The sequence below is a fragment of the Mustela nivalis genome, assembly GCF_964662115.1.
Source record: "Mustela nivalis genome assembly, chromosome: 18".
In the NCBI taxonomy this organism is placed as follows: domain Eukaryota; kingdom Metazoa; phylum Chordata; class Mammalia; order Carnivora; family Mustelidae; genus Mustela; species Mustela nivalis.
In genome coordinates, this window is record NC_139037.1 from 44,525,184 (window position 1) to 44,551,207 (window position 26,024).

At 49.7% G+C, this 26,024-nt stretch overlaps 2 protein-coding genes and 1 long non-coding RNA gene across 11 annotated transcripts in view; 1 reads left to right on the forward strand and 2 right to left on the reverse strand.

Annotated features, from left to right (window-relative positions):
• Positions 1-976, reverse strand: part of HNRNPL (heterogeneous nuclear ribonucleoprotein L) — a 14,722-nt gene extending 13,746 nt beyond the window's left edge. Inside the window, exon 1 of one of the 2 annotated variants that reach the window (XM_082709131.1) lies at positions 617-976. The gene's annotated coding sequence lies outside the window, so the exon portion shown is untranslated. The remainder of the gene's footprint in view (positions 1-616) is intronic. The other variant, XM_082709130.1, reaches the window with a different exon arrangement.
• LOC309852477 lies at positions 977-17,837 on the forward strand. 2 transcript variants are annotated; one of them, XR_014305217.1, is made up of 5 exons: positions 977-1,236; positions 5,434-5,471; positions 7,767-7,908; positions 10,758-10,867; positions 17,457-17,582. It is a non-coding gene; the product is annotated as an uncharacterized lncRNA (long non-coding RNA). The 2 variants fall into 2 exon arrangements; XR_014305218.1 differs by lacking the exon at positions 5,434-5,471 and adding an exon at positions 17,702-17,837 and having other exon boundaries at positions 1,011-1,236; positions 17,457-17,551.
• On the reverse strand, positions 12,234-25,920 carry RINL (Ras and Rab interactor like; the record flags this gene model as incomplete). 7 transcript variants are annotated; one of them, XM_082709134.1, is made up of 12 exons in its annotated part: positions 12,418-12,526; positions 20,198-20,370; positions 20,530-20,661; positions 20,920-21,237; positions 21,600-22,025; positions 22,119-22,268; positions 22,528-22,592; positions 22,679-22,751; positions 23,017-23,119; positions 24,379-24,538; positions 24,736-24,824; positions 25,865-25,915. In XM_082709134.1, the coding sequence occupies 12 exons, from the start codon at positions 25,913-25,915 to the stop codon at positions 12,506-12,508; spliced, it is 1,761 nt and encodes a 586-aa protein (XP_082565260.1). In that variant the 3' UTR covers positions 12,418-12,505. The 7 variants fall into 7 exon arrangements, with proteins under 7 accessions (XP_082565263.1, XP_082565261.1, XP_082565260.1 ...); XM_082709132.1 differs by lacking the exon at positions 12,418-12,526 and adding an exon at positions 19,512-20,115 and having other exon boundaries at positions 25,865-25,912; XM_082709137.1 differs by lacking the exon at positions 20,198-20,370 and having other exon boundaries at positions 12,234-12,526; positions 25,865-25,920.
• Between the last annotated feature and the right edge of the window lie 104 nt (positions 25,921-26,024).

Consider the following 26,024-nt stretch of genomic DNA (forward strand, 5'->3'; position numbering starts at 1 on the left):
CCCGCAAAGATGCTTCGGAATCTTCCCACTGGTGACGGGCGCTCCCGAAATAGGAGCCCTCGTGGAAACTAAGTTTGAAATGGGGTCAGTGGCGCTAAGACAGTGGGACAGGACTGCTGGGTTCGCAGATTTAGGGAGAAAAGAAAGTTGGGAACGGGCGACGGGGATCTAAATCAGTTCCCGATCACACCGGGAAAACCCGAAAAAGAAGGTGGTACACAGATGGGAAGCGGCGCAGCGCCTTCAACACGTGATCGGTGCGACGGAGAGAGGCGGGGCGGGTCCCATAGAAGGGCGGGGTCGCAAGGTCCCGACGTCAGAGGAATGCGGTGGGGGGAGGGGGAGAGGGGCCCCTCCCCTCCCCGCCCCCGCGCCCGGCCCGTACGCCCCTCGCGCCGACGCGCGCGGCGGGGACGCGGCGGAACCGTCCTCGGCGCGGCGCGTTCTGGCTCGCTCGCCAGCCGGCTCGTAGCCGCAGCAGGCGGCCGGGCCGTAGCGTAATCTGCACCACCGCGCTCCCGACCTCCGCCCCTCCCCCACCCCGGCGGCGGGCGGCGGGCGGCGCCTCCCACCCACCCCCCGCACCCCTCCCCGACCCCTCGGCCCCAGCCCCTACCAGCTCGGCGGCGAGCCTGGCCGGCCGTCCGGGATCGAAAAGAGAGCAGACACTGGGAAGTTTTGGGGGAGGGAGGGGCGGGCCTTAAAGGGACCACGACCTCTTTTCAGCCTGGAAAAAAAAGAAATAGGGGGTGGGGTGGGGGGAGAGATTGAAAGTTGCTCCGCGGTTGAATGGAGGAAACAATGCCAGAAAGGCAGGGAAAGACTGTTGCACCGTTGCGTTAGGGCTCTGCGTCCCTTTCCCCCAAACACCCCAATCCCTCATTCCACCCACCACCCCCCTTCCATCTCGGAAAGTCACGCAGTTGTTTGGCAGTCACGCCTCATTCCTCCTGGTCAGCCAAGTGTTGTGTTAGTTGAGGTTAATGTTGGGGCGCACACTGTACGGAAGCGGAAATGGGCTCAGGGGACGCAAGCGGCTAATGCTGGATCCCCCAGCTTGTAAATGGCCCGAGAGAGGGATTTGTCCGCCGCTGAAGACGTGTAGGCACCGCACTGCAGTACTTGTGGTTGTGGGGTCTGCAGTGTGCGGTGCGGGTTCCAAGAGCACGGGCTCTGGGGCCAGACCACCGAGTTCAAGTAGGGAGCTTGCACGCACTAGCTCTGTGGCCTTGGAAGGTGAGTTAAGTCTTTTTGCACCTCTTTTTCCCTCCTCCAATAGGAGAATGGTAATAGCACCTGCCTTCTAGGGTGGTCTTGAGAGATGCTAAGCCTGGAAGCAGAGGGGACCTTAGGCCTACCCCCATTTCGCAGATAAGGTAAAGTTGAGGCCCAAAGAAGGGAAAACCCTGTTGAAATACACCACAAGAAGACTTAGTCGCTCCCCTCCCAATACATAATCTGACCCTTGTAGGCCCATCCATGCCTGTCCCTCTTCCACCTGTTTGTGACATGCATGGCACAATGCCTTTCCTCCTTGCATCAAATGCCCAGAGTCCATTCCTGACTTTGCACTGGCTCCTCCCTCTGCCTAGAATTTTCTCCCAGATCTTTGCTCCTCCTCAGATAGGCCATGACTCAAATGTCACTTCCTGACAATCCCAGCCTAGTTACCCCCCCCATACATTGTTATATAATCATGGTTCCCCATTTGCTCTTACTGCCAGGTGAAGACATCTAGTTATTTATTTAATTTCTGCCTCTCGCTAGAATCTGGGTTCTTTTGGGATTGGAAGTAAGTATGTTTTAATGACTTTAAGGATCTACCCTAGGGTCATTTATTCATTCCAACGGATGTTTATTGAGCCAACACTAGTGGGGGCACCTGGGACAAAACGGTGAACAAGATACGGAAAGTTTCTAGCAAAATACTTATATTCTAGTGAAACACTTAAGTAAAACATATTGTATCAAATGGTGAAAGCTGCTATTTAGAAATTAAAACAGGGCGCCTGGGTGGCTCAGTCAGTAAAGTGTCTGCCTTCCGTTCAGGTCATGATCCCAGGGCCCTGGGATGGAGCCCTGAGCCCCAAGTCTGGCTCACTGCTCAGCAGGGAGTCTGCTTCTCCTCTCCCATCCCACCCCCCCTGCCGTGCTCTCTCTCTCTCAAATAAAGAAAATCTTAAAAAAAAAAAATTAAAAACAAAACAAAACAAAAAAACCCCAAAACGCCCACCCAAACAGATGAGGGATGTATGAGGGCAGTTTGCTGGAAAAGATATTCAAAGGAAGCCTCACTGAGAAGATGACCTTCTCACAAAGACCTGAAGGAGGGGAGAGAGGAAGTCAGGTGGATACCGGAGGACAACCATTTCAAGCAGAGGGAACAGCCAATGCAAAGGCCCTGAGGTGAAAATGTGCTTGGTGTGTTCCAGGAACTGGGTGGGTGGAGTCGAACAAGGGGACTGGTAAACTGTAAGCAACACTGCTAGAGATGGGAAAAGGGTCAGTCTAGTCAAGTGGAAGCTGGGGGAGGAGTTTTACTTCGTCTAGGAGGTGGAGCCCTTGGAAGACCCTGATCTGGCTCAGGTATTCACAGCAGGGTGTGGGTGTGAGAAACAGACTGTGGGAGGTGGGGCAGGAGCCAGGAGATCAGTTAGGAGGCTGATTCAGGAGAACAGTCTGGAGGAGTGGGGGCCATGGAGGGGTTGAAGTGGGCGAGTTGTGGATCTCTTTTGGAAGTAGAGCCCATAGGACAGGCTGAGGGGTCAAAGCTCCCCATGATTCAAAATTCCCAGCTGCAGGGCCCATAGTGGTGGCTAAGGTCCCCAACTCCTTTTGGTGCTCTATCCACTATGAGAGGTTGCTTTAAAAAAAAAAAAAAGATTTTATTTATTTATTTGAGAAAGAGAGAGTATGCGGGGGAGGGGAGGTCAGAGGGAGAAGCTAACTCCCCGCTGAGCAGGGAGCCCAAGTGGGACTCAATCCCAGGATCCTGGGATCATGACCTGAGCTGAAGGCAGACATTTAACTAGCTGAACCACCCAGGCGCCGATAATTGTTATTTTTAAAAAAGATTTTACTTATTTGAGGGGCGCCTGGGTGGCTCAGTGGATTAAGCTGCTGCCTTCGGCTCAGGTCATGATCTCGGTGTCCTGGGATCGAGCCCCGCATCGGGCTCTTTGCTCAGCGGGAGCCTGCTTCTCTCTCTCTCTCTGCCTGACTCTCTGCCTACTTGTGATTTCTCTCTCTGTCAAATAAATAAATAAAATCTTTAAAAAAAAAAAAAAAGATTTTACTTATTTGAGACAGAGCGTGTATGTGCAAGAGAGAGCCAGTGAGAGCGAGTGCATATGAGGGGCAGAGGGAGAGGGAGAAGCTGACTCCCTGCTGAGAAGGGAGCCTGATGTGGGGCTCCATCTTGGAACCCGGGATCATGACCAGAGCCAAAGGTCAATGCTTAACCAACTGAACCACCTGGATGTCCCCAGATTTTTTTTAAAGTAACATTTTTATTGAGATACATTAATCCTTTTAGAGTATACAACTTAGTGGGTTTTATTCACAAGGTCGTGGACAGTCACCACTAATTCCAGAACTTTCTTATCACCCCTAAAAGAAACTCCATCTCCTTCAACCCCCAGCAACCCTTAAGCTACTTTCAGTCTCTATGGATTTGCCCCTTCTGAGCATTTACTATCAATGGGATCCTAAACAAGTGACCAGTAGTGTTCAGGGGTCATCCAAGTTATGGGATGTCCTTCACTCCTTTTTGTGGCCAAGTAATATTCCCTCTGCATGGACATAGCGCATTTGTCTTCATAGGTTAACAACTGCTACTGCTCACTCCTCCAGGACTCTCAGCTTCTGGCTCACTGTCTCTCGTTGTGCCTCTCTTACCATCCTCAGTGACTTCCACACCCAGGTAGACGACCCTTAGGCCATCCTCTGGGCTCCTAGACCTCCTCTTCTCTGGTGAACTTGTCTTCTTCTCAGCCCCTCCCTCCAGTGGGTACATCTCCACTCTGTCTCAGTAACCACGGCCTCTTAGAACCTCAGCTTCAAGCATCTCACTCGCCATGCCTTGTATCCTGCCTTTCTAGTTCATTCCTTTGAAAACCTCAACTCCCAACAATTTCCTCCAACACCATTCCTCTACCCCTCAGCCCCTTCGTGTCTTCACACAGATCGAATTCCTCCACCAACCATTAGGATCACCCGCTCACACGTTCACTGCACACCTCCCCACCTCACCGTACTCATCTGGCAAAACCACAGTCCTTATAAAATCCAAGCTTCTCCCTATCGCAGGCCCGCACCTGTGCAGCCGAATGGGGGCGGAGAAAAATACACACCCAGGCTACCTGGCCCCGCCTTAACTTCATGCCCACCGACTGGGTGTGGACCACAGCACTGCTTGGCAACTTTGCCCGTGGCCCTGGTCCCTTGATCCTCCCAGATGACATATCAGACCTTCTCTTCAAACCTCCAAGAGCTCTTTCCTCCTCCCCATTCCCAGCAGTGACCTCCTTGCTTCCTGAGAGAATCACAGTCACCTTCTCACCACGCCCACCCCCCTCATGCATCGTCACCCCCCCACCTTCTCCCTTGTGCCTGGGGTTGGGGTGGGGGGAGGTTTGTAGCCAGCCCTGTTCCCATCTGCTGCGCTTCCTTTTTTTCCCCATGCATATTCTCATTTTTCTCTTCCCCCATTCAAGAAAGGGATCCCCTGTGGGCTCGGGGTCTCAGGAGAGAAAAGTGACAGGTCTGAGCGCAGAAATAGGTCAGCTTTCTTTTCTTTTCAAAGCCTCTTTAGGACTCTAAGCGGAAATAGCTTCACGGTCTATGGAGTGTCAGAATGAAAGTTCAGATGCCCTCAGGGGCCCGTGTGTTAAGTCCAGTTCTGGAGGAGGAAAAGTCTCCATTGCATTCCATAGCTGGGACACCCCCTCCCCCAAAGTCTATTGAGGTCCAAATGACATAATAAAAGTATACAAGTTGAGGAGTGTCGGCTTCTGTAAACCTGGGAAGCCACCACCACAACCAAGATCATGGTGGTGAGAATGAACGTAGGCATCATTCCTGAATTTCTTCATCAAACCCACCGTCCCTTGCCCCTCTGTCCCTCGTCCCCACCTCACAGACACTGATCTGCTTGGTTTCTGTCACTATTGGTTAGTTGGCATCTTCCCGAATGAAATGATACAGTGTGGATTTTCGTGTCTGGCTTTTTTCACTCAACATCACTGTTTTGTGCTTCATGCGTGTCGAGCTAGGCCATTGCAGGGGACAGTTTATCAAGTCGCCATGATTGATTTATCAAGTCACCTCTTGGTGGACCTTTGCCTTCTTTCTAGTTTTTGGCAATTACAAATAGAAGTGATGTGAACACTGGTGTACGAGTCTTCGTGTGAACATACGCTTTCATTTCTCTAGGGTACACACCTAGGAGTGGAATTCCTGAATCATACTTGGTAGGTATATATTTAACTTAAAAAAAAAAAAGATTTATTTACTTGACAGAGAGTGTGTGGGGAGGGTCAGAGGGTCAAGGAGACAAGCAGACTCCCCACTGAGTGGGGAACCTGACACTGGGCTTGATCCCAGGACCCTGATATCATGACCCAAGCTGAAATCAAGAGTCAGATGACTTTTTAAAATTTTTTTTTAAAGATTTTATTTATTTATCTGACAGATTATAAGTAGGCAGAGAGGCAGGCAGAGAGAGAGGGAGAAGCAGGCTCCCCGCTGAGCAGAGAGCCCGACGTGGGGCTCGATCCCAGGACCCTGAGATTATGACCTGAGCCGAAAGCAGAGGCCTAGCCCACTGAGCCACTCAGGTGCCCCGAGTCAGATGACCCTTGATCGACTGAGCCATCCAAAGCCCCCCTGTATTTGAATTTTTAAGAGGCTGCCAAGCTCGGGGCACCTGGTTGGCTCATTGGTAGAGCATGTGACTCTTGATCTAAGGGTCGTGAGTTCAAGCCCCATGTTAGGTGTAGAGATCATTTAAGTTAAAAAAATAAAAATTAAGGGGCACCTGGGTGGCCCAGTTGGTAGGCTGCCTGACTCTTGGTTTCAGCTTGGTCCAGGGTCTCATGGGTCATGAGATCAAACCCCACATAGAGCTCTGTGCTCAGTGCTCAGGGTGGGGTCTTCTTGGGTTTCCCCCCCACTTCTCCTCCACCCCCGCACTCACTCTCCCTGAAATAAATAAATCTTTAAAAAAATTTTTAAAAACTGCCAAGTCATTTTCCAAAAATAGTTGTACCATATGTCACTTATTTCGTAATAATAATTTTAAAAAACTGGTTGACCATTGAGTCTCTAATTTGTTCACTCTTTCATTTAACGAGTATTTATTGGGCACTACTCTGTGCCAGGCCCCATTCTAGGCACTGGGAATTCAGCCGTGACCAAGGGTCAACAAAAATCCCATCAACGAGAGGCTGACTTTTGACTTCGATCCTCTCCCAGTGCAGGTGATACGGTTCAGAGGCTGGGAGCACACAGGTGCTCAGGAGACGGATGGCCTGGGTCCAAATCCTGACTCCTCCCTTTCTGAGGTGTGTGGCCTTGGGCAAGGTCTCTTTACTCTGAGACTGGCCCTGTGGATCATACAATCTTGACTGTGTAAGATTGTGTCATTGTTGGTTTGCGAACTGGCCCCCCTGTACATAGAGGACAAGGAGAGACCAAAGAAAGAGGCAGACCGCTGGTTTAATAAGCAAGGAATGCGCTCACAAGGCTTGTCTTGGGCACTGCAAGATGAGGTACGTCTCCCCACCCACCCACCAGCATCTTAAAGATTATATAGAGCCAGATGGTCTCAACAACACCTTACTTGGGCAAGGCTCTGTCCTTGGGACAGCTCCCACTGTGGGCATGGTGGGCAGAAGGACATTCCACAGTCAGGGGAGGGAGGGAGGCCTCTGATTGCCTGAGTCCAGCTCGTGGGTCAGCCGGCGGTTATGTCTTCTGGATGACCTCCCCCAGTACTCCACCCCTCATGGCCAGCTCTTACGATTGGACACACCCCACCCCCCCGCACAATGTGCCCTGAGTGGCCAGCACGGAGTTCCACTAGCGCGGAGGTGGCTCGTTGGGAGGCTTTTTGGAGGAAGGTGGATACAGGCACGTGGAAGAGAAAACCCGGATGAAGACACTGATTCCTAAAATAACTAACAGTTTTTCCATCAAGAGTTCCATGCTTCTAACCACTGGTTTATTAAGTCCCCGAGGCTGGGGGGGAGGGGTGCATTGCTGAAAGTGTTCACTTGTGTCCTCATATGATTTAATAAAGACTGCCTTAGCTGCCTCATCAGGCAGGAGCACATGACCTTGTGTTTGGTTATCGACACATGCATCTCCTTGCAAAGTAGCAATAATATCCAAAGCCATTCTATTTGGGGGGACCGCTCTCCTCATCTGTTTCGTGTTGTAAAGACAGGCTTTGCTGCCTATCATTTAAGGCTTGCTGGGTGACCTGAATAAGGGCTTTGGTAGACCCTAATGACCCTCGGCCAACAGGGGAACAAAGCTACAGCCAAACGATGGGCACCATGGCAAGACTGTGCCCACTTGGCCTTGAGGAGAGGGAGGCTGGCAGTTTCAGGAACCTGACCTGGCTGAATGGACCCTCCATGCTGGCCAATGGAGGTGGCACTGTCAGGTGGGAGGAGATGGACTGGGGGCTCGGGGCTGGACACGCCAGAATAGGACGCCCGCTTTTTCCCTTCTCTCAGTGAATGGTGTGTGTTCCATTCCAGGTATGATGGATTTCGACAAGTCCAGCTCGCAGCAGGACAGCGGGACCCAGTGGAGATGGAGTAGTTGCCCCTCGTTCAGGGTTGCCCCCCCATCCCAGTGGGATGAGTCACCGCAGATGCGAGTAGATAATTCCTGTCTCAGGTGCGTTGGGGCTTGGGATTCTCAGTAGCAAAGCACGCTGATCTGCAGTGAGAGTTGGGACATGACTTCCATGCCCTTCTGGTGTTGGGCATCTCTGATGGGGTGTTCAGACTGGCATATGGCGCAACAAGTCCTTCCGGGTGATCATTCACATGTAGGGGCCGCCTGGGTGGCTCAGTTGGTTACCTATCCAACTCTTGATTCCACGTTCTTAGGGTCCTGGGATCAAGCCCACCATCGGGCTCTATGCTGGGCATAGAGACTGCTTGAGATTCTCTCTCTCCCTCTTCCTCTGCCCTTCCCCCGAGCTCATGCTCTCTCTCTCCCTCTTTCAAATAAAAATAAATAAATATATATATATTTTTTAAGATTTTATTTATTTATTTGACAGAGAGAGAGATCACAAGTAGGCAGTAGGCAGAGAGGCAGGCAGAGAGAGAGAGGAGGAAGCAGGCTTCCCGCTGAGCAGAGAGCCCGATGCGGGGCTCGATCCCAGGACCCTGGGATCATGACCTGAGCCGAAGGCAGAGGCTTAACCCACTGAGCCACCCAGGTGCCCCAAATAAATCTTTTTTAAAAAGGCAAATGTATTAAAGCCTGGGAGAGGATTTTAGTCCACCCAGCCAGGGTGGTTTTATCTGTTAGTACTCTAATAGGCTGTTGGACTGCCCCATATTGAATTTTCTATGGGTTCCTCTCCCTTGCAGATGTTCTAGCAAACTCTATACAGAGTCCTGCTGCAGAGATGAGACTTCCTGTGCTATCATCAGGCCTATTTTCCTGATGTGGTGGAGGATGGGGACAGATCTCTGGCTATCATCCCATGACCCCATATTTTGGAGCTGTGCAGGGAGCTGTGGGGGAGGCACTGGAAAGGTCCAGTGTTGCCCCTCCCATTATGAAGGCAAACTGAGCATACTTACCAGAAACCTGCACTGGCTGGGACGCCTGGGTGGCTCTGGCAGACAAACATCTCAGCTCAAGTCTTGATCTCAGGGTTGTGAGTTCATGTTCTGTGTTCTGTGTGGAACCTACCTAAAAAAACAAACAACAACAACAAAAAACCCTGTGCTTGGGCACCTGGGTGGCTCAGTTAGTTAAGTGTCTGCCTTCAGCTTGGGTCATGATCCCATGGTCCTGGAAGTGGTCCCTGCATTGGGCTCCCTGCTCAGCAGGAAGCCTGCTCCTCCCTCTCCTATTCCCCCTACTTGTGTACCCACTCTAGCTGTTTCTCTGTCAAATAAATAAATAAAATCTTTAAAAAAAAAAAAAACAAACAACCAAACAGTACTTGGCAGAGTCTTTCCAAAGAATGTCCTCGAAAACAAGTATTTTTGCATGAACACTTCTGCAAAAGCATCAGAGCAGAACAGACACTGTAAATGAGAAAAGACTTTAAACTAGCCATTGTTAAAGATCTGGTCACAGTTATAATGCAATTGATAAGGAAATTTGGTTATTTCTGTGACATATACATTTTATTTTATTTTATTATTATTTTTAAAAAGATTTTATTTATTTGACAGATCACAAGTAGGTAGAGAGGCAGGCAGAGAGAGAGGGGGAAGCAGGCTCCCTGCCGAGCAGAGAGCCCAATGTGGGGCTCAATCTCAGGATCCTAAGATCATGACCCGAGTGAGCTGAAGTCAGAGGCTTAACCCACTGAGCCACCCAGATACCCCTATACATTTTATTTTATTTTTAAAAAGATTTTATTTATTTGAGAGAGAGAAAGCATAAGCAGAGAGGAGAGAGAAAGAATTAGACTCCCCGTTGAGCAGGGAGCCCAATGTGGGCTCAATCCAGGACCCTGAGATCATGACCTGAGCTGAAGGTAGATGCATAACTGACCAAGCCACCCAAGCGCCCCTATGACATACATTTTAAAATCAACTGGCAACACTATACCAAGACATACCAGATTTTTAGAAATTCCATACAAATATAAAGAAAGTTTAACATCACTTCCTATCTGCACTCTTTCCCATGTAATTTATTTTTATTTTTTAAAAGATTTAAAAAATCTTTTGAGAGAGAAAGAGCATGCCAGAGAGGGGAGGGAGGTGTCTCTGCTGAGCACAGAGCCTGATGCAGGGCTCCATCCCAGGACCGAGAGATCATGACCTGAGCCAAAACCAAGAGGCAGACACTTAACTGACCGTATCACCCAGGTGCCCCTAAAGATTTTATTTTTAAGTGACCTCTATACCCAGTTCAACCCCAAAATCAAGAGTCACATGCTTGACGGACAGAGCCAGCCAGGTCCCTCTCCCATGTAATTTAGAACATAAAATAAACTCAATTACTTTAATATCTTTCTTCTATAATGACAGAGAACACATCTTTCCATATTTTCTCTGGAAAGTCCCATAGTTTGAGGTTAACAAGCCTTGATTTAGATATGACTTGGGGGAAGTTCATCAAAAATATCAAAAGACTTTAAAACACTTGATTAACTAGGATCATAGGTCACTGCGAAAGAATCCTTAATCATCAAACCGAAAGGAAAATGAAAGACTTCGTAGGCAAAAATAGTTGCAGAGTTGTCAAAATACTTAGCTCACTTAATAGAGAAGAATCAGTTTTCTTTTTTTTTTTTTTAAGATTTTATTTATTTATTTGACAGAAAAAGAGATCATAAGTAGGCAGAGAGGCAGGCTGAGAGAGAGGGAGAAGCAGGCTCCCCACTGAGCAGAGAGCCGGATGCCTCCAAGATCATGACCTGAGCTGGAGGCGGAGGCTTAACCCACCCAGGTGCCCCAAGAATCAGTTTTCTTAAGTAATCAAATCCCTGATAAAGACAACAGGGAGCACAGGAGTTTATTTTGATAAAACAATCTATTTTCTAGGCAGATTATCTACATCAAGAAGAGCCTTTCATAATCTCATCAAGAGCAGACCAACAGTCCAGGAAAACTGTCCTTTTAGCAGATGAAAGAAAATGACACTTTACTTTTCCGTAAGTACAGTATTGATCCTAAAGCTTATTTTTCTTTAAGCCAATTAAATAGAACCCTTTTACAAATTAACTTTAGCAATAGCCCCCGGAGGTGGGAAAATATCACATGTACATAACATCCGTCTGCAGATGTGCATAAACAAACATACAGACAGACGCAGAAACCCCAAAGCTTTAGCCCTTGACGAGTCATCTTCTGGAGGTTGTGGACTAGATTTTTGGCCAGGGAGCTTCTATAGCAGTCTCTCTTTTATTTTATTTTATTTTTTAAGATTTAAAAAAAATTTTTTTAAGGCTTTATTTATTTGAGAGTTAGAGAGCACAAGCAGGGGGAGCGGCAGAGGGAGAGGGAGGAGGGAGCAAGGAGCCTGATGCAGGGCTGATCCCAGGAGACTGGGATCATGACCTGAGCTAAAGGCAGATGCTTAATTGGCTGAGCCACCCAGGTGTCCCTAAGATTTTATTTTTGAGTAATCTCTATACCCAAGGTGGGGCCTGAACCTATAACCACGAGATCAAGAGTCCCATGCCCCACTGAGCAAACCAACTAGGTGCAGTCTGTATTTTGAAAAGCTTCCTCCCGCCCACTTTTGGCCCTCAGTCTCTGGGCGGTGTTCATATTTCAAAGGCATGTTAAGATTTATATCTTCAAGGGACAGAGAGATGCAAGTTTTCCCCTCAGAGTTTTGGGACATATTTCTCCATTATCAGCAGTCCAGAATGATCTCTATATAAATTTTTCCTTTGCAGTAAGGCTCTGATAGCATGGGGCATGTGGTCCATCTCATTGTCAGGCACCAGGAGATCCTTGTGACTTTCCCAGGGACCATACCTCTTAATGTTCTAATCAGGCTTTGTACACGTGCTCAGCTCGTCTTCTGGGATACTTTGCACCCTCCTAGCTTTGCAAAATGGCCTGCTAAGGTCTGCAACTTATTATTTTGCTCTCCCACCGTGCTGTGAGCCCTGAAGCTAGCAGAGTATGGAGAGCCACATGTCCTTTTCCTGAATTCAGCTCTTCTTCCCACTCTCTAACACAAGCTTCAGGTTCTGGGGGCCAAACTGTGGGCAGTAGAGGCCAGCCCCCCTCGGTAGGCTCGCATTTCCCTGCCTGCCACAGTGTGCAATGGCCAGCATTTTGGGGGGCGTCCCCCGTTCTCGTGCAGTGGTCCACAAGCATCTAACACATGGGGCCACTCCTCCCCACACAGACATCGATGGCCAACTGGAGAGTTTCACTGCAGACATCCCTTTCCCAGGGCCCATTTCTTCAGGCTCCTGGCTTGATTTGTTAATTGTTGGTTTGCGAACTGGCCCCATAACACAGAGGACAAGAAAAAAACAAAGAAAGAGGCAGATCGCTCCAGATGGGTGGGTGGTTGGTTTAATAAGCAAGGGAAGGTACTTCCGAGGGTTGTCTTAGTCGCCACAAGATGAGTAGGTCTCCCCATCCACCTACCAGAATCTTGAAGTTTATGTAAAGGCCCGATGGTCTCAATGACACCTTGCTCGGGCACCTTGCTATGTGCCTGGGATAGCTCCCACTGTGGGGGCGGTGAGCAGAAGGACATTCCATGGTCAGGGGAAGGAGTGAGGCGCCTCTGATTGCTTTAGTCCTGCTCATGGGTCAGCTGGTGGTCACATCCTTTTGATGACCTCCTAAAAACAGGGTAGGAAGCCATGAAGCATTAGCTATTAGGATGTTGGGGCAGTCGGATAATATGTAGGCAAAACATACAGTGTTCCTCAATGGGTGTGATGTGGTGGCTGATTTTTGATGTGGGAAACAAGGCAAAAGAAAAAAAAGTTAAATTTCCATACTATGCACAGCCCACTGACAAGTCCTTGAAACAGGCAGAGTGACCTTCCTCTAGGATCCCAGCTGCCTTGCTGCTAATACTTAGCTAAGGGCAAAAGGCGATCTTGGTTTAACGTTATCCCAACCCCCCAGGATGCTATAAGTCTCCATCTCCCCACCCCAATCCCAGTCTCTTTTAGTCTCCTTTAACATATACAAATTCCTTTGGAAACTTCCTTATCTCTACCTCTCAAGATACATGTTCACAATCACACAAACATCCTCCAAGCCTCTGACCCATTGATATACATCTGAAGAGTCTCATGACTGAGTTTTTATTAAACAGTAATAAAGAACATATTCCTAGCAATAGCCGTCCCCCTCAGGGTCCTGGAAACCTTGTTTCCAAACTATCTTGGAGGTTTGTGCTAACCCCAACCCCTCCCAACTTGAAAATATATAGCGGGCCACTCCTTATGACCCCAAGTGCAGCTCTTTCTGCCCACATGTCCTGTCACCTTGCTTTTATAAAACCATCTTTTTGCACCAAAGACATCTCAAGAATTCTTGCCTCCTCAATGTTCCTGGTACCTGCAGGGCACATTCCCACCACAGGGCCTTTGCACAGCTTTTCTCTGCCTGGAACATCCTCCCCAGATGCGTGCCTCTGACTCTTGTGCCTGTGACTCTTGCTTCTAGACAAGGTTTTGCTCAGGTGTCACTCTCACTGCAACTTCTCCAAAAATATAAACTCTCTTCCTGTTTTATTTTTAATCTGATCATATATATATATATATATATATACATGTTCACAATCACACAAACATCCTCCAAGCCTCTGACCCATTGATATACATCTGAAGAGTCTCATGACTGAGTTTTTATTAAACAGTAATAAAGAACATATTCCTAGCAATAGCCGTCCCCCTCAGGGTCCTGGAAACCTTGTTTCCAAACTATCTTGGAGGTTTGTGCTAACCCCAACCCCTCCCAACTTGAAAATATATAGCGGGATATATATATATCTCAATGATTTTTAGCAGCAACTTGTTAAAAACACAAATTCTAAAAATAAACCCTTGCATATGAGGTCATATGTTTTTTTAAGTTTATTTATTTATTTGAGATAGAGAGAGAGGGAGGGAGAATGAGCGGGAGGGGCAGAGGGAGAGGGAGAGTGAATCCCAAGCAGACTCCACACTGAGCGGGGAGCTCCAAGTGGGGCTTGATCTCAATACCCTGAGATCATGACCCAGGCCAACAACCAAGAGCTGGTCCCTTAACGGATGGTGCCACCCAGGTCAAATGATTTTTGACAAGAGAGCCCAACTCATTCAATGGGAAAAGACAGTCTTTTAAGCTGATGGTGCTGAGAGAACTGGGATGGATATCCACATGCAAAAGAGTCAAGTAGGACTGTTATGCAATACCATATACAGAAATGAACCTAAAATTAATCAAAGACCTAACTGTAAGAAGTCAAACTCTAAGACCCTTAGAAGAAAACAGAGGGGAGAAGCTGCATGACACAGGATTTGGCAGTGATTTCTTGGATATGATACCAAAAGGACAGGCAACAAAAGAAAAACTAAATTAGACTACATCAAAATGAAAAATGTGGGATGCCTGGCTGGCTCAGTCAGAAGAGCAGGCAACTCTTGATCTCAGGGTTGTGAGTTCGAGCCCCATGTTGGCTGTAAAGATTACTTAAAATCTTAAAAATAGCATAACACTGGGACACCCGGGCGGCTCAGCCGGTGAAGTGGCTGCCTTCTGCTCAGGTCATGATCCCAGGGTCTTGGGATTGAGTCCCAGGCTCTCTGCTCAGCGGGGAGCCTGCTTTTCCTTCTGTCTGCCACTCCCCCTGCTTGTGCTCCCTCTCTCTCTGATTTAAAAATAAATAAATAACATATTTTAAAAATAACATAACATAAAAAATCAAATCAAATTAAAATTAAATTTCCTTCTGGCCACCGTGTGGGCATGGATTAGAGGGCATCCCCTGGACTGGAAGCCGGGAGGCAGTGGAGGCTGGGCTGGACCAGGATAGGGCCATGGAATGGGAGGATGGCGGAGGGGCATGGGAGGGGGAAGGGAGGTGACCAGGATGGGACTCAGGGCTCTAGCCTAGGGACTGGGGAGTACCATGAGGGCCCCCTGTAATGGGTACTAGGAGGAGGAGCAGGTGAGGGGAGATGCTGTGGCCAGTTTGGGACACCATGGGAGTGGGACCACAAGAGGAGGCATCCAGCACAAAGCTCTGAGCTTCCCCAAGCTCCAGAGTGGACAAAATACTGGGTGTAACCCCACAGTCCTCAACCAGTGATCGCCCAAACACCCAATCTTTTGCATTTCACTTTCCTATACCTTGCCACGTATCCATGCATCACCTATGTACTTAGCTACTGGATAGTTTTCTTGAAATCAATTCAGTTTTTTTTTTTTTTAATTCAACACCTCTATTTAGACAGGAAATGTCAGGGGTGCCTGGGTAGCTCAGTAAGTGTCTGCCTTCAGCTCGGGGCATGGTCCCAGGGTCCTAGGATGAAGTCCCACATTGGTTTCCTTGCTCAGTGGGGAGGCTGCTTCTCCCTCTGCCTGCTCTGCCCCCCTGCTACCCAGTTCATGTGCCTGCCTGCTCGCACGCTCTCTCTCTCTCTCTGTCTCTCTCTCTCTCAAATAAATTAATAAATAATCTTAAAAAAAAATACAGGAAATGTCATTTCACTCTAGGAGGTGGAAAAGCAGTATCACCAGCTATAAATAGAATATAGCAGTAGGAATAAATCCAATGACTCAGCAAGAACCAAGGAGAAGTGCTAAAAGCATTGGGTGAAAGGCTGTTGGGAACAGGTCTTTGCAGGGTCCCAGGGTCCCACCCGCAGATGACATCATAACTCAGAGGGGCAGAGATCCGGCAGTCACTTCCCACCACCAGCAGAATTGTGACCCTCCCTTCCAAATTCATATGTTGAAGTGCTAACCCAAAGTTCCCCAGAATGCAACTGTGTTTGGAGCAAGAGCCTTTAAAGAGGCGATTAATTTAGAGGTGCCTGGGGGGCTCAGCCAGTTAAGTGTCTGTCTTTGGGTTCAGGTCATGATCCCAGGGTCCTGGGATGGAGCCTAGAGTCTGGCTCCCTGCTTGATGGGGGGTCTGCTTCTCTCCCCATCATCCCCGCCACTTCTCTATCTGGCTCTCTCTCATTCACATAAATAAATAAAATCTTTTTTAAAAAGGTGATTAAGTTATTAAGTTAAAATGAAGTCATATGGGTAGCCCTGGGCGATATGAATGGCGTCCTTATAGGAAGAGATTGGGAACTAATATAACAGGGACAAAGGGAAGGCCAGGTGAAGACAAAAGGAGAAAATGGCCATCATCAAGCCAAGGAGAGAAGCATCAGAGGAGACTAAACCTGCCAAGGCCTTGATCTTGGACTTCCAGCCTCCAGCACTGTGAGAAACCACCTTTCTGTGCTTTAACCATCCCAGCTGTGTTTTTTTATTAAGGCGCCTTAATCCGACCAATACAGTTCTTAACTCCACCAGCAGTTAGCCCTGCCCATCACGGGGGCCCCCTAGGGGATGTCCTGAGAAGGACACAGCCTACTTCCAGGGTGTACTTCCCGAAACTACAGGGCTGGAATCTAATAATGAGGAAATCCAGAAACTGGGACTGCCCGCAAGGCCTGCCCATGCAGAGAACAAAGAATGGTGAAGCTGCTTAGCCAACTGAGCCACCCAGGTGCCCCAAGGACATACTGCTTTAGTGAAAGAAGCTAGTTAACTGAGAGACTCCACTTAAATGAGACATCTAAGAATCATGAAAACCATGCAAACAGAAGGGAGAATGGTGGTTGCCAGGGGCTGGGGAAGGGGAAATGGGAGTTGTGAATGATGGGCGTAGTTTCAGATTTACAAGACGAAGACTTTCAAAGATCTGTTACACAACCATGTGTATATATTAACACAATCCTAGCACAGCAGTGTGAATACAGTTAACACTAATATAACACTAACACTAAAAAATAGTGAATATGGTTAACAGTATTATAACTCTAATTAATACCTAAAAATAGTTAAGAGGGTAAATTTGGTATTATATGACTTTTACTACAATTATAAAAAATACATATCTACATAAATGCATAATAAATCGGGGCACCTGGGTGGCTTAGTCAGTTAAGCATCCACTTTGGGCTCAGGTCACAGTCCTGGCGTTCTGGGATAGAACCCCTCATCGGGCTCCTTGATCAGTGGAGTCTGCTTCTCCCTCTGACTGCTTGGGCTCTGTCTGTCTAATAAGTAAATAAAATCTTTTTAAAAATGCATAATAAGTAAACACAATGAAATTCTTGGTGCCCTGCTTGCTCTGAAGGTTCTTGAAAAAGGAGATGATGGTCCCCTCTGTCTCCTAGGATCCAGCTCCCTCATTCAGTTCTGTCTGAACCTAAGACCAGAGGCCACATCCTGTCGTTCCCCCATCCCTGCTTGCTGACTCACTGCCCACTGCAGCCATTTTGAGCTTTTTGGTTTTTAAAAACAATCGCCAAAAAACCCTTTCCTGGCACATTTTTTGGACGACGTCTAAAATTACAGAATTTTGGTCGTTATGAAATGCAAAATGTCAGTTAGTTGTAATGGCAATCTGTCTCTCTCTGTGAAGTGGAGTGAGGGGGTTTTTCTACCTTTCTAGTTAATTTCTGCATCAGTAGATGCATGTCCCTTGTTGTGGGAGTGAGACTGGGCTGGGTATTAATTCTACTCCATTTTTCTCTTTTTCATATTAAGTGCTGAATAACTGTTGAATTTCCTGTGGTTGCTGTGACAAATTACTATGGACTCAGTGGCTTAAGATGACAGAAATGTCTTCTACTGTTCTGGAGGCGAGAAGTCTGAAATCAGTATCACTGGGGTGAAATCAAGGTGTGGATGCCCTCCACCCCCACCTTCTGGAGGTGCTAGGAGAGCATCCTGTCTGGGCTTCTCCCAGCATCTGGTAGCTGACCACTCTCTCTTTCTTTCTTTCTTTCAAGATTTATTTACTTTTCCTTGAGTGAGAGAGAGTGAGAGTGAGAGAATCTCAAGCAGGCTCCCCACTGACCTCAGAGCCTGATACAGGTCTTGATCTCACGTCCCTGAGATCACGACCTGAGCCAAAACCAAAGCCCTGATGCTTAACTGACCGCCGCCCAGGTGCCACCCTGATGGCTTTCCTTGCCTTGTGATCACCAACTCTTCAACCTTCCAGGCCGGCATCTTCAAATCTTTCTCTGCTTGTCTTTCCATCACCTTCTCCTGTTAGTGTCAAATCTCCCTCTGCTTTCCTTCTCTAGGGACACGTGTATTGCATTTAGAGCCCTCCCCCAGATCATCCAGAACAGTCTCCCCATTTTAAGATCCTTCATTTAAAAACCGGGCCAAAGACCCTTTTCCACATAAGGCAATGTTCATGGATTCCAGAGATTAGGACAGGAATAGCTTTTGGGCAGCTATCTTCAGCCTTCCACAGAAACTCTGTTACTGAATCATTCAGCCAGTATTTACTGAACACCTGCTGGGTGCCAGGGATTTGTCTAGGCACTGAAAATAGAGCTGTGCCCAAGACAGAAACCACTAGCCTCCTGGAGCTGACATTCCAAGGCCACCCTCCAAAATGGTAGCTCCAAGCCCTGTGTGGTGGCTACTGAGAACTTGAAATGGGACTGGTCCCAGCTGAGATGTGCTGTGATATAAAATACACACTGGATTTTGAATATTGTGCACATACACAAAAAGAACGTTACACAGCACAATAATTTTTGGATTTTTTAAAAGATTTCTTGGGCGCCTGGGTGGCTCAGTGGATTAAGCCCCTGCCTTCGGCTCAGGTCATGGTCTCAGGGTCCTGGGATCGAGTCCCTCATTGGGCTCTCTGCTCAGCGGGGAGCCTGCTTCCCTCTCTCTGCCTGCCTCTCTGTCTACTGTGATCTCTCTCTGTCAAATAAATAAATAAAATCTTAAAAAAAAAAAGATTTCTTAATTTTTCTGTAATCTCTACACCCAATGTGGGGCTCAACTCACAACCCTGAGATTAAGAGTCATATGCTCCACCGACTGAGCCGTCCAGGTGCTCCTAATTTTCAGATGTTGATTACAGGTTGAAGTGATAACATTTGGGACATATTGGGTTCAATCAGGTAGGCTGTTAAAATTAATTTCACTTGCTTCTTTTTGGTTTCTTGTAATAGAGTTATTGGAATACTTATAATTACGTATATAGCTTGCTTGTATTTCTTTTTCTTTTAAATTTTATTTATTTATTTGACAGACAGAGATCACAAGTAGGCAGAGAGGAGGGGAGGGAAGAAGGCTCCCTGCTGAGCAGAGAGCTCGATTCGGGGCTTAATCCTAGGACCTTGGGATCATGACCTGAGCTGAAGGCAGAGGCTTTAACCCACTGAACCACCCAGGCGCCCCTTGCATTGTATTTCTGTTGGGCGGCCTAAGGGGAGGGAGCCAATGGACAGTTACCACAATAAATAAGTACATATTATGGTATGTTAGGAAGTGATAATTATTTTATTTTTAGAAAAAAATTTTAGATGTTTTTCTTTATTAGAGATCACAAGTAGGCAGAGAGAGGCAGGCAGAGGGAGAAAGGGGGAAGTAGGCTCCCTGCTGAGCAGAGAGCCTGATGCGGGGCTCGATCCCAGGACCCTGAGATCACCACCCCAGCTGAAAGCAGAGGCTTAACCCACTGAGTCACCCAGGCACCCTGGAAGTGATAATTTCTATGGAAAATAAAGTTCAGGGTAAGAGAGCGTATTTGCTTCCTGTTGCTTCTGTTAACAAATTACCACAAACTTACCAGGTCAAAAAACCCACAAATTTATTATTTTGCAGTTCTAAAGGTCAGGAGTTCAAAATAGCTCTTCCGGCCTAAAATCAAAGGCTCAGCCTTTTCAAAGGCTGAGCCTTCGGTATGTTCCAGGGGAAAATCCACTTGTCTGTTTTAGCTTCTAGAGGGTGCCTTCTTTGATTCCCAGCCATATCACTCCACCCTCTGCTTACAAAATCCTGTCTCTTTATCCGACTCTGCCCCTCCAGCCTCCCTCTTGCAAGGACTCAAAGAGATTATACTGGGGCCCCAGAATGATCCAGAATAATCTTTCCATGTCAAGATCCTTGATTTAGTCACATGGGTAAAGTCGCTTTGACCATGTTCACAGATTCTGGGGATTAGGAAGGAGCCATCTTGGGCAGGGGGAAGGGGCAAACCAGAGGGAGTTCTGTTCCTGGGAACCCTTCCTCCTCCCTGCACCTAAGCCAACAGGGGTTAGAAGTTGGTGTCATCCTGGGGCCCCTGGAATCTTGCCTGAGGAGGAGGAGGAGGGTCTGAGACCCCTCGTCATCATTGATCTCTGGGCACAGGGTCTCTTGCCCAAGGTTCCTCAAAGGGCAGGCTGACCTGTGGGGAGGGGCAGGAGGCTGGGTGAGAAAAGCAATGGGTTCAGCGCCCCTCTTCACCCGCAGTTGGGAGGGACGATCACCTGGGCTCCGGCGTGGTCCTGCCTATCCTGTCGGTGCAGTGTCCGCCGGCTGTGCCACTGGCGCAGGGAGGCACGAGCCTCAGAGCTGAGCCCCTGGGGTGCGCGGCCCGCATCCGGCTGGTAGTGAGCGATGTGGTACAGCGCCCCAAACCACGTGGTCAGGTAGTACCCGGCTAGGGACAGGACGGGACGGTCAGTGCAGCTCTCTGGCAACCCTGGTCCCTCCAGGTCTCCCTGCGGCTTGTCGGCCTTGTCCGACGCCGCAGGGCGAGGCTCTTGGGCCCCTAGGGCTCCCCCTGTTAGTTCCCGGCGTTTCTGGAGTGGGGACTCACCTTCTCCCCGTAGCTCGTCCGGATCCAACAGCTCCATTAGAAACTCCACGTCCAGCTGAGTCTCCCCAATGTGCGGACTCCAGATCAGTTCTTCCGTCAGTGCGGGCAGGAAGGCGTCGGCCCCCAGGGGCTCTGGCGGAGCGGGAGGACAGGCTTTGAAGCGGATGGGGTTGTGCAGACACCTCCATCCGATCCCCGGGACATGGGCGCTGGCTGCCCTTCCACCTTGTTGGGCATGCAAACGCCTCCTACCCGATCACCAGGCCTCTAACCAGATCACCAGATATCTCCCGCTAGAGCGTGCCACCCTCTCCCCTCGACGTGCACACAGGCGCCTCCCACCCGGCAAGCTACCGCACATCCAGGTGGACGCAGGTGAACCTCCTTTACCTTGGTTCTCCCCTTGAGCCAGGCCTGCGTAAACGTCAGTGCACACCGCCAGCAGCAGCGCCACCTTGCGGCGTGGAGCGCAGGCGGCGTGGAGGTGCTCCAGGCGCGCGTGGATGCGGCTGCGCAGGGCGGGGGCTGGGCCCGGCCCCTCAAATCCCGCCCCCTGGCATCCCGGAGGCCCCGCCCCCACCCGCAGGGCTATTTGTCGCTGCCGCAGTCGCCGCAGTTCCTGGGCTCGGAGTTTGCGGAGTCGCGCCCACAGGGCAGGCTTCAATGGCGCCAGCACCGCCCGGCACAAAGCCGCCTCCACCGCAGCGCCTGCGAGGGGTTGGGGTGGGTGAGCGCGCCCCGAGGCCTGAGTACCACCCCGCTCTGGCCTCTGACCCCCCACAAGTGTAGACACGGGTGAGAGAACACATGTGGAAGAGGGAGCCCGGGTGTGAACACGCTTATGGAAAAGGGAGTACGGGTGTCACACATGCGAGAGACGGAGCAGTGGTGAATGCAACAGGAGTTACTCTATGTAGGAAAAGTCATGTGATTGGCTAGGCAAACAGGTGCACGGAGATGGAGAGAAAGAAGTTGGGTATGGACACACAGGTAGCGCCAAGGGATGGTACACGAGAACCCGAGTGGGGTCAGGGAATGGCCATAAATTCCCTTCCAGCCCTCCTTATTACCAAGATCATAGTCCTTCTGGGAGACCCCAGGCCCCCTGCTCCCAAAAACAGCCCTGACTTCGGGGTCCTTTGATAAGTGGTCCTGGAGGTCAGTAAGGAGGTGGCGCACATCCTGAAGCAGCTCTGTGGCCGGGTCCCCAGGCCTGTGGGGGCCTCTGGCATTTGAGGTGAGGCGCGCCCGAAGGCTCTGGAACTGTCTGCCCACGTAGTTGCCCCGGGCCCTGGCCAGAGCTTGGATGTGATGGGTGAGCACATCCTCGGGGCCATTCTCTTCATCTTTGTAGTCGTCCTTGTTTCCATCCTCGTCCTTGTCCTCCTTCTCTTTTTCCTCCACCAGGCTGGCCAGGTCTGGCCCAGGATGGTGTACTTCTAGGCTGAGTGGGCCTTCCATCCAGGAGACCCGGTGAGGAGCAGGGTTCCTGGGGGCTGGATGTGAGGAGAGAATTGGGCCCCCCACAGAACAGTGGCAGCAGTTCCCTTGTCCCTCGTGGGCTCAGGGCCCTGTTCAACCCAGCTCACCAGAACTGTGTCTTTCTTCAGTTTCTGGAGGTGTCTCTGGAGGGATCTGCTCCTTCCCCCACCCTCCGTGAGTCTCCAGGTAGAGCTTGTTCACCATGGAGAGCACCCTTTCCGGGACGTTGAGGTGGACACTGCCAGTCTGTGGGGGACCTGAGGACCAGCAAACCGAGGTGTCCCAGATGTCCAATAACCCAGCCCTGCTTCCTTTAGGGCACTGGGAGATTTAATTTCCAGCCTCATTACTGGCTTGGTCCATGGCCCCTTGTCAGTCAGGCTCAGGAGTCCCATAGCTCCCTCACCACCATTTTATTCTCCCACAAACCCAGTAGTCTGGTCCCTGAAAGGCCATCCTGCTGGACCAAGGAGCCTGGAAAGTGGTTTCTGCCTCCCTTAGGGAGCCATCCCTCACCTGTATGTTGGTCTTCAGGCCTTAGAGTGGGAGGGGGCAAGAGCAGTGTTCTGGGCAAAACATCCCTGAGAAAAGGTAAGAGGGAGCTGCAGTGTGGATGGGATGTCTTAGGGATGGAACCTCCTTAGCCCTTTTTATGGGGAACCTGTACCTGCTGGCTGATAGGAAGGCCAGGAGATGGGGCAGGTCTGGCATGCAGAGGTTAGAATATTCCAGAGACACACCTGGGTGGAGGGGGCAACAAGGGGCAAGGAAGAAAAAAGTTAAGGGTGGCAGCCTCATTTTCCCTGGGACTCTCTCTTCCTCAGTCCTGTAATCCCCCACCAAAATCTTCAAAACAGGGAAATTTCTACCCTTTGGAGTTCCCATCTTTTCCTGTGACTCTATGTTTGCATCCCACTTATGGCACCAAATAGCATTTGGGAGATATTTTGAAAGCAAAGCTGATTAAATTTACTGTGGGCTGGAATCTAGGGGTAGGCTCCTCACCACCAGGAAGCTTCTGGATCTGGTAGGTGTGGATTTCTCCTGGTGAAGCTCCTGTCCTCAACACCAGGACCTGACTGGGGTCATGTCCCGTGACCAGGAAGCTCTGGGGGGGTGGTGAAGGCAAAGGTCATCTTTTTGTTGTTGTTGTTGTTTTAAGTTTTATTTAAGTAATCTCTACTCCCAGTGTGGGGCTCAAACTCACAATCCTGAGATCAAGAGTTGCCCACTCTTCCCACTGAGCCAGCCAGGCCCCCCCTGAGGCAAAGGTCATCTTGAAGGGGATTTGTGCAAATATCTGTTACTTTTGCCTACCCAGTGTCCATTTCCCTTATTTTAGATTACATACCCCAAATTTCTTTCAAAGAAACCCTTTCCCTCCCTTCGCCCCTGTGGGTTGGACTAACTCCCTCCAAGCCCTAGGGATGGCCCTGTGACCTGACCTAGCCAATAGGATGACAGTATTTTCTCATCACTGTGATTGCTTCAGAGATGGGAATGTGAATCATTGCCAGTCAAGGGAAATCTTCCACAAGATTTTTGCTGAGCTCTTTGGAAGGAAACCTCTTTTTACACTGGGATGGCTAAACCTGTGGGATGTGGCCACGAGCTGGGGACAGTCATCTCTGGCACCACAAAGACAGAGCCCCCTGTGAAGGAAGCTGTGTAGACCAGCTAGTTGCCTTATCCAAGTCCATTCCTATCCCTTGTAGAATTGTAGCCTTGTTCTGGCATAATCTGCCTAGCCGGAGAAGATGGATGATGATGTAGGCAGTGTTTCTCACTTCTGGGTTTATAACTCCCAAGTGAGTTTTAAAAAAATATTTCCACATGGGCCCTATCAATGTATTTTGAATCTATTGTAAAGACTTTTGGTTTTCCTGGTGCAATTGGTATTTCCTTTGTTTTCTTCCTCCTGCCTGGAGCGCATACATGTATTTGGACCCGGGACAGGTGGCCACCTGGCAACAGTGAGGGGCATCCAAGAGAATGGCAGAGAAGCTGGCCTTGATGTTTCTAGGGCTGCTGGACAGAGCCTGCGGCCACCTTTCTGAATGTGTCAGAAAGATAAAAGCCTATTTGCCTAAGCTACTGTAGAATAAGTGTTTGTTCCTTGGGCTTATCCCACAGTTGAAGCAAAGCCCAGATATGGGGATGGGGAGAGTTTTGTAAGTTGTTTAATGCTCAGGTCCAGACATTCCAGGAAATTCCCTTCACTTCTGGGTTTTTTGGTCCCTGGAATCAGTAAGCAGTCTTTTCAGTTTTCCTAGTTTGTGGTGTTTGTTGCTAGGAATCAGCAGAGTCCTGACTGGTCTGTGGTGACCCGGGGAGGGTCAGAGAAGGTCCTTGGCTGTGAGTACTCACCCCTGGAGGCCACAGCTCAAGAAGGGCTTCTGCATCCTGGATATCCAGCTCTGGGACCTGCCACACCCCCCACGTCCTCCAGAGGCGAAGGAGTGGCTCAGGGGTCCCAAGGACCCCTATGGGGGTCTCACCTGCTCCGTTCACCTGTGATGGAACCCATCTGGGACATGCAGAGTCCAGGAGACAAGGGATTAGAGGTGGGAAGTGGGACACTGAGGTGGGGGTCAAAGATGCAGGAAGGGGCAGCCAAGGGATGAGATGGCATTCAGGGTCTTCTGGGGGGTGGGTGGGCATTGGATGGAAGGGGCTTCTGAAGCTAGGGCAGGAGTTGGAGACCCCAACCCCAGCAGCCCTCACCTCTCCCCGGTGATGGGGCCTGCAGAGGCCTCGTCTTCCAGCTGGGCCATCCTCAGGACACAGGAGGCCAGCAAGCCATGGCCTGGCCTCTGGCAGGGAGGAAGATAAGGCTAAAGGTGGCTCCAATCCAGGGGTAATCCTCAACAGATTTACAACCAATATGGCAGAAACGCTGACCAATCAGAATGGACCCAAGGCCCCTTGCTATGGCAGGTGTTAATTCTTTAGTCTCAGGAGGGTGGGGGAGATCTGAGGATCCCAGGAGGGAAGCCAGTGGGTCTTGTCGGGGAGGGGGGAAAGAAGAAGACCCAGACGGACAGCTATTTACTGAGAGATGCAGAAATATTTGAGCTTTTGACAACCAGTGCTGCCATAATACAGACGGGGACCAGTTGGATACCAGCCCTTGCCAGAACCCAGTGCCGGGACGGATGCTCAGCCCACAGAAGGAGCTGTCAATGTGACCTATCTTATACAACGTCCTCTCTTCCTCCCTTCCCAGACCACAGTGGGGGGACCTCAAATTTTCCCTCCTCAACATTTCACACGGGACTTTTCAAACATCCAGAAAACCAGAATTTGACGGGTAACATTGTATATCCACTACCTAGATGTTACTGCTAGCATTTTCTTTTTTGCTTTATAACGCATCTGTCCCTCTGTCCGTTGGACCTCAACTCTTCAGCAAGTACACAGTCCTAGCTAGCATGAGTTCTCTCTCAAGGTAGGCCTTTTTGAGTATTTTCCCTGCCAGCAATGCCAGGAGTAGGACCCCTGGGTCCATTCATCTGTGCACCAAATGACAGATTCTTAATAAGATAGGTCACCCCTGACTGGGTGTCCTGTGGAAAGAACAGGCACCTGCCTTCGCGGGTGATATAGGAGATGGGTAACCAAGAGCTGAACAGATCAATCAGCCCGCTGCCTAGAAACCCAGGGTTTTAGGAAGGGTGGGGACGGTGAGCAGGTGCCCTGCCCAGAGCATGCGGGGGGGTGGGGGCAGGGGAGTGGACGCTCGCCTGGGCGCCCAGTGGGTGCTGGGTAGAGTGGGAGGGGGGCAGCAGCCTGGTACCAAAGGGAGGCAGTGGGGGGTGACGATACCAGCCGCTAGGTCCCTGGGGACCCCTACCTGTTCTCTGAAGGGAGGCCGGGAGGAGCAGGAAGTGAAAGTGTTCCTCATAGAGAGAGGAAGCTGGGCGGGTGGGGGAAGAGGCGGGGCTGGGGGTAATCTGAAATCGACCTTCCTCTCTTTCCGGGGGGCTCAGGATTTATGTGACTGGGCTTTGGAG